Raw genomic sequence first — 8,103 nt, forward strand, 5'->3', positions numbered from 1 at the left:
CAGGTTAACTCGTCAGGCTGTGTTGAATGATCACGGTAAAAACATCTCTCCAGAGTAAAGCAACATTTACGTGTATACATGAGACATCACCGCATCCAGCAAAATGAAGCTGGTTACAAAGTATTGCATAGACTGAAGAAAAAAATCGAAAAATATGGATGTTTTTTTTCTAATTATTATTATTATTTCCAGACTACTATAAAGATGTCTGCAGCCTACGTGTAATAATAAGAGAATATAAACAGCTCTAAAAGACAATATTCCCCCTGGGCATCAGTCATGGAGGACCGACAGGACTCTGTACCTGAACCAAACCCAAGGCGCGCTCCCAGCGCCCGGTAAGCGCGCGGGGCAGAACGCGCACAGGCAGTGCAGACGGGAGCGGCGATAATCGCTTTACAGCATGATCTGTCCCCATACCAAAGCGTACTCTATCCTGCTATTCCGACGGCCCTGTGCGAACACGTTATGAATACTAAAAGCGCCATGGAGAAATCATAGAAAATCAAATATATCATCAAGCAGAGAGAAAAAATGCATTTGTTAAAACGTTTAATCATAAACGTCACTTTTAACAGTCTGCGACCTAGTTCATGTTCTTTGTTTTTTTTTGCAGCCAGTCGTTTACCACACGTACTTCTGGTTAATGTGTACATTTTAATGGAATTACAACCCCGTTATGGTGCCACGGTTATACTTGGAAATCCAACAAGTAATAGGGGCTAAATGTAGGGCTGAACAAACGTAAATCACAATCCATGTAGGCAACAGGCTCAGTTCCGCAACAGTGACACCCTAATTCTAATAACTAACTTCAGCATCTACTTCAAGTACATTTTAATATTCTTCTAAGGCTACACTGACGCTTCTAAACTTTTCTCTGGCTATGATTTGCAGTAATGGTTTGTGTGTGCAGTAAATATTAAGCCACCACAACAGGATGTTCACATGAATAAATTATACTGGTGGTTGAGATGCAGGACACCTGTAAGTCTGATTTTCATGTTTGCTAAAAATGTTAAAAATTTTTAAAAAAAGACCCATAAACTCATGATAAACAAAACAAACGAGGCGGATCTCCCCCCAGTTAGCTGTGTGCTTTGCAGTATGTGAGGCTTCCTCCGCAAAAATGTCAGACCCATCAGAACCAAGCGGCTTGCTTGGTTCCCCTGGTGACGCTGTGGAACGTGCATTATGGTTTCAGAGCCTGCCTCTAGGCCGGTGGGGGTGGGGGGGTAGGGTTGGCAGTGGACTGCCATAAAGTCAGAAAGTCACTTGACCCAAGAGTGTAGCTTTAGCTCAACGGTTCTATCGTGCAATCTTCTCTTCCACCTCGGTGATGGACACGAATCGGGGCCGTCTTCTCACCTTCCGCTTGGTGTTGTGCTTGGGGTTCCTCTGGTACATGTCTACAATGGCGGTAGGGGAACAGTCAGACCTGCAGCTCCTTAAGCACCATCTCAGTCCAAACCGTACTACCGCGACTCTCTAGGGTTCCCTGTCTAAGATCAATGGGGACCTGATGAAAAGCATTTGCTCAAAAGTGGCAGCTTTGGAGAGGACCAAGGGGCTGAAGGTATTCTGAAGTACACCCTCTTCTCGTGTGGTGGCCGAGTTCCGTTCCAACTACCCAGGTCGCTAAGTGAACATCGCAGTAGACTAGGCGTCACTGTGCTACTGCTGGTCCATTCAGATGAAGTTTTCGTACCGTTACGCCAGCATCACTCTCACGCCAGTGTGCACTGTCCTCGGTCGTACGAAATTCGGTCCTAAACGAGCGCATTAGTCAGAACTCTTTTTACCGTTGCATTTGCAAATGGTCTCTAAATGAGGTAGCTAAATGAGGGTAGAGTGTAAGTATTTTTTTGCCGTTAGTTCTTTGAGTATTCATCATGCCACACCAGTAATGTGTAAACACAGGTATACGACAGCATATATGTTAAGGTGAGCCGACTGAAATAACCAAGAAAACTTGTATTTGTCTTGTAAGCTGCATTGCAGAAGATATACAAGCATCATTACCAACTAAAAATGTTACTTAATTTCATTTTCATTTAATTGAAAGAGCATATTGTATGCTCGCATCGACAGCAGGAAGTGCAGAATACAAGATATGAGATTGCGGTATGCTATTTCATCATCCGGTCGTGGCTTTGAGGGTTACCTTGGAAACTCAGGTAGTATTGCCGGTGGCCTTTCATCACGGTAATTTCGGCGTTGCTGTCGGTCAGATAAGCCACCTCCAGGTCTCTGGAGGTCAGCGAGGTCACGCGCTGCTTGTCGTCCTGAGAGACAAAGGGTCCAGGTCACGTTCCCGGTTCGAAACAGCCGGAACGATGGTCAGACGGCAGCGTCCTGAAACTCACGGCTTTTCCATATTCGATCCAGTTCTCGTGGTCGCCTTTGTAGTACCAGAGCCACTGGGTCGTCAGTATGTAGTGTGGCGGCTTGTTGACTGAAGAGGCCGTGGACAGACGGCGGACCGGGTCAGAATCCCGGGTCATGGTAAGGAAGTCCACAGGCCGGGACCCTGGGCTACAGAGAACAAGAGATGTCCACACAGAGACCCCGGAATCCCCCTGAATGGGCACGATTGTGGTGTGAGACAGGAAGGAGGACACACCTGTGTGTGTTCCGGGGGTCACAGTACGCCCTCTCAATCTCCTCCATGTGCCTCAGGTCTCTCCAGCACTCCCCGTCAAACACCTCCCACTTGTAGGGGAGGTTAAAATGGATGCGAATGCACTGATCTGGGGGTCGTTACAATGTCATAAGTGAGATTAATTAACATAATGTAAATGCTGTCTTTGAGAAGGAAGCAGTGGAGGAGGACCTCACCTTGAAAGCGGCAGTTCCTCCGTAAGAAATGGAGGCAAATCTCGGACCTCTCCTCGCTCTGAGGGGCCGGCCTGACCATGGGTTCGATCGCCATGCCCTCTAGAAAGGACATACGAATTGACTCATGTGCACGACCCACTTTTTAATAATTTTTTTGCTGCACTTGGGTGCCCCCTACAGACCTCGCTCGGGGTACGGCGTGTTCAGGCTGAGCCGGTAGACGTTCTTGTAAATGAACGGCAAGTCGTGGATGATCTCGCCACTGAGGCCACGCTCCTCCAGCATGCGCCGGCCGTACTCGTCGACCGCATGCAGCCGCTTGCAGCGATGGCCGAACCTGCAGTCGTCCTGGATGAAGTGCTGACAGATATGCAGCTTGGTGCAGGTGGCCTTAAAGGTGCAGGCCCCGTAAGGACCCGAGCCCTTGTTGTAATGGGAGCATACCTGCGGCGAGGGGGAGAGAGAGAGCAAAGCGGGGTGCCGTCAAACTGGCAAACGGGCGCAAACGTGTGACTGCGTGCCTTTAAGAGGCGGAGCTCTGCGTGAACACACAGAAGAGCAGTTTATAAATGACGCCAGCAGTGGTTTAGTGTCCACAAGGCGCACACCAAGTCATTTTTACATTACCTCGCATCTTAGGACATCCTGGTCACAAACACTTTCACCAACAGGACCACTGAATGTTTGTTCTTGTTTTTTTTTTTCCTTTTCTTTTTTTATTCTTTTTTTATTATTATTTTTGCTTTGCACTCAGGTCCGGGCACGACATTCCCAACACACTTTTTCTTACACGGGAAACATCCTTCAATTACGGGCAGGTACCGAATCCAGCTTGGGGAATTCTTCATCCATACTGCAGGCCAGAAAAAAGATTATTTGTCTTCACTGGAATTCTTTTTTTTTTTTCCTTTTGTATTTTTTAAGTTTACTTCGTTCTTGTATTTATGGGGGATAGATTCACTTGAATGACAGCTACTATTTAAGAAATATTAGTGCAAGCGAACGTTTAAAATATTTACTGCGGCTTCTTGTTGGTTTCGTTTTGTTTTCTTTTTGTTTAGTTTTCTTTTTTTTTTACTGCACCAAACTGCCAGAAGTTAGTCCCTGCTTTTGAGGTGATTACAGTCAACTGCTGCGTCTGTGAGGCGTTCCGAGCCAATCTGTAACTTGCTCCTTAACATTACTACTCCGACACACGTGGGTGACGCGATCATCTGCTATCTGCTAAGCAATTGTCCCTTATTCCCGAAAAACGAATCTCCGGGTCAAGTTACTCTTGGTTAACATGCATTTCAGCTTTTTTTTTTTAAAAAAAAAAAAACAAAAATAACAAAAAATAAAAATAAGAAAAGCCTTTTGTGTACAGTTGATGGCAGGAGGAGGAACCTCAATCACACGCATCACTACTATGACCAGATCCGGCACACGACTGGCGACTGGTGGACCTTTGAAAGTACATGGAACACACTTAGATGCCGGTAGTGTCTCAGGGTAGGAATGGCTGTCAAATTGGAAGGTTTGCAAATTAGAGACAAGTTTAGATACTTATTCCAATAACAGGCACAACACAATGCTTTTGACAAGTAAGAAACATATATCAACTGCATAATTATCTAATTAGACTAATTTTTAAAAATCTAATAGTATTATATAGTTAAAAATGTGCATTTTCCCCACTTATTGCAATGACGTCAGCAAGCCCCGAGCACTGAAGTGACGTAGCCTGTATGTGCGCTCTGGGAGGGGCGCTCTCACCTCGGGGAGGAGAGTGGGATCATTTTGAAGCAGAAGTAGGAAGAGGTCCTCTTCGTGCAGCTCGTGGAGGGTGCACTCTCTCAGGAGAGGATAGTTGTGCTCGGATCGGACGTCGTGCGAGAACTTACACTGCTTCCTAAGGGAGGAGGAGGCCGGAGCTTTAAGAATAATAAGGCGGGATGTGGACCTTCAGTGAGCAGGCAGCGCTATTAGATGAAGTGTTAAGGAGATGTGGTTAAAATGAATGGGGATGTATAAACCCGGGATTCTCCACATCAGCAGAAACTGCAGCCAAATAGGAACAAGGGACAGCCATCAAAAAGCAGGATAGCACTCAATGGCAGACCACAGTTTACTTCACGCAGAGGCACGATTTAGCATGCACTATGCAATAATTAGATTTTAGATGACTAAACATGAATCACGTATGCCCTTTTATTTGTGTCGTTCCAAATGGCTACAGGACATTTTCCAAGGCGGATATATTTGCTTAATAATGCAGAAACGAGATTAATAACTTTCATTGCGGAAGTAGCCCACTCTAGAAGTGATAACGGCCTGAATAGACTTTACTGTCCATTTACAGGAGCTGAAACTGAAACACCGCACGTCTCTATTGGTTTTCGGTGATTCGCTGCAATGAAGACAAGAAGGAACTAACAGTAATGTTACTGTCCCTCGTTCTTAAACGACGCGTAAGATATTTATATAAATATTTAAATAACAATAAAACCCAACAATAAATTGAACAAACGTGCCAAACAGTTATTTTGTTGCAAGGCCGATCCGTCCATTCGGCGTTAGCATGACGCTGCAATGACAGAAGTTGTTTCTGCAAACAAACACCTTAATAAATGCGACAAGGTAATAACATTTACGTGGAGAAACTGTGGTTTCGGGGCTTGAAAAGGTGACTACTATGCTAACGGATTAGCTTCACAAATGGCGTGCCTCGCGGGGGTGGGGGGGGAGTGCTGCGCTCGCGCGTCTGCCCCCTTTCCGCTCCGTTCCTCACCGTCCTTTGCCGTATCTGCAGTTTCCGTACACGAAATATTTGCAGAGGTGCAGCTCCTGGCAGTCACCGCACTCGTATTTAGTATAGTTCTTGCAGATCCGCAGGGACGTCTTGGCGACCACCGTGCAGTCGGATCCCCAATCCTCCGGCCCCCGCTCGGAGGCGCCGGCGCTCCTCACCACGGCGAAGCGCGGACATTTTCTTACTATATACCAAAAGTCGTTCTCCGTGATATCGAAACGCCGGAAAACTTTCCTGTAGAGCTCCACCAGGTCCATGGAGCCCTTGTTGCAACACAGGATGCTGGTGGCGTAGTGGATCACTCTGGCATAACTGGCGTAGGACATTTTGCAGGAAGATCGGACAGCGGTGGCTGTCGGCAGCGCGCAGGAACGGACCGGAGCCTCTATGCGATACCAATGGGAATCTCTCTGGCTTTCTTTCCTTTCCTCCTTCTCTCCCAGTCTCTCCCTCACCCCTCCCCGTCTTTCTTTCTTTCTCTCTCTGCGCAGGCTTGAGGATCGGGCTGAATGACGATGCTCTCAGGAAAGCCACCGCCCCATTCACCATAAGCCAGAAAGCGGGGCACATTCCCCTTCGAGTCTTACCGTAATACCGCACCAATAATGCGTAGTGTTTAACTGGCACTAAAATGCAAGCGTTTACTACACCAGTTTTACTACTCCTTTATTATTTACTGAAGATATTAATAAAGTTTATAGATGTGCAGCTTTTCACAGCACTTATCGCTTTATATTTTTAACTGTTATTCATTTGTGTTTTGTGGAGTACAGTTTGTCGGTAATATGTGTAATCGATACCCGTTGTGTAGGGCTCGTCTCCCGGTATGCAGGTGACGCGGCCATTCCTGTTGACGTCAAAGCAAACAGAGCCTCGACAATACAATCCGAAAGTATGAAGTCTGTTGATGCTTTCATTTCTTTATATCTTACACGTACGTCATTAGGATAGTAATTACGAAAATGTCTTGATGTGTTCTGGCAAGTGATACACCTCCTTTGAGATATTTTTAGATGCGTCAGTTTATTTGTATTGTAGCGAGTGTACGGAACATTTTTAAAATAGAGACAATCGCTCGATTTATAATGGAGAATTAATCTAAACTAACTACAGTCTGCGTCAGCGCTAGTCAGGAAGGTACTATACCAAAACCATGCACATTTCAATGTAGCACAGTTGAGACAGTTACTATTTACAGCATAAATACACGAAAACACAAATTCATTTACACTATTTACAAGGCATGCTTTTACAGCGCATAATCGGTCCAGCCGCCCGACCGACATTACATTGCCCCCTCGTAAGAGGTCAGCTATCCCGGGCAACCCCCAAGTCCACCACAAAGTGCCACGAACACAGTAGAAGCTGGTGCTGTTGCCATGTCCGCTGTGCTATGGTCTCTGGGGTCTGGTACCTACCTCCATTTCATAGTGTCCGGTCTGGCAAAGCGGTGATGTGGGACCAGACAATCCATGTGTTGGGCCACAGTCGTTGGTCGCTTGGGCAGCTGCCAGCAATAGACGACATCAAAGAGGTGCTTGAGGTTCTCCCCCAGTCGTCTCCAGCTACTGTCCAGCTTGGGTGACCGCCCCTTCCCTATAGATGGAGCAGGACACTCAAACTTGGATCCCTGATGCTGAAGTACTGCCCACAGTGTTTGTGCATCATAGGATGCTTCTGCCAGGCGGTCGATGCACCTTGGTGTTGCCGGATCAGCTAGCGCATGTCCCTCGGATACTCATGGAAGCATCGCAGGTACTCCACAGCTGGATCCTTCAGTACCTCCAGCTCTAAGGGTGGCCTGAATGCTGCAGGTCACTGGCGTGGGAAGTTCCCGCTTGAACATCAGTGCAGCTGACATGCTCTCCTGTACCGCCGCTTAGTATCCCCACAGGACCAAGGGTAGGTGGTGGTCCCAGTCCTGCTGGTGGTGATCTGTGCAGTGAGCGCAGTGCGCAAACAGTTCTGTGCACTGGCTGCAGTTGAGCCATGCACAACTGATGGTCTGTAGTTCCTCACTGCCGGTGTCCTGCTGTACTGCCACTGCCACAACGCACCTCTGGCTGCACACCAGTCACATCAGTCATCCATTTCTCAGCAATGACAAAGAGCATCTGTATTGCCTTGGAGCCTGACCGACCAGTACAGGACCTCGAAGTTATACCCTTGGAGGACCTTCAGCCAGAGCACCAGCTGTCCCTTACGGTTGTAGAAGTTGAGCAATCAGTTGAGAGAGACATGATGAGTGTGCAGCAGGAAGTGCTGTCCACAGGGGTACGTGTGGAACTGGCAACAGGCTTGGATAATTGCTAGGAGTTCGTGCCAGGTCCTGCAGTGATTTCTCTCAGGGTGGTTAAGCCTCCAGAGGGAGTGCACCACCAGCCTCTCCCCCTGGAACCCCTCCTGTGCAGAGGAGTAACCCCTGTAACCCCTCGTTACTGGCATCCATGGTAACAATGAAGGGGAATGCCCGA

General features: G+C 47.3%; 1 protein-coding gene across 1 annotated transcript; it reads right to left on the bottom strand.

Annotated features, from left to right (window-relative positions):
• Positions 1-535: 535 nt before the first annotated feature.
• Positions 536-6,264, bottom strand: LOC125746602 (protein mono-ADP-ribosyltransferase PARP12-like). Its single transcript, XM_049020773.1, has 8 exons — positions 5,609-6,264; positions 4,594-4,729; positions 3,021-3,282; positions 2,839-2,937; positions 2,624-2,750; positions 2,367-2,535; positions 2,165-2,285; positions 536-1,409 (listed from the first exon to the last, which is right to left on the bottom strand). Exons 1-8 carry the CDS (start codon positions 5,953-5,955, stop codon positions 1,309-1,311), a joined length of 1,362 nt encoding a protein of 453 aa, XP_048876730.1. The 5' UTR covers positions 5,956-6,264; the 3' UTR covers positions 536-1,308.
• Between the last annotated feature and the right edge of the window lie 1,839 nt (positions 6,265-8,103).

Source organism: Brienomyrus brachyistius, chromosome 1, assembly GCF_023856365.1.
Source record: "Brienomyrus brachyistius isolate T26 chromosome 1, BBRACH_0.4, whole genome shotgun sequence".
NCBI lineage: Eukaryota > Metazoa > Chordata > Actinopteri > Osteoglossiformes > Mormyridae > Brienomyrus > Brienomyrus brachyistius.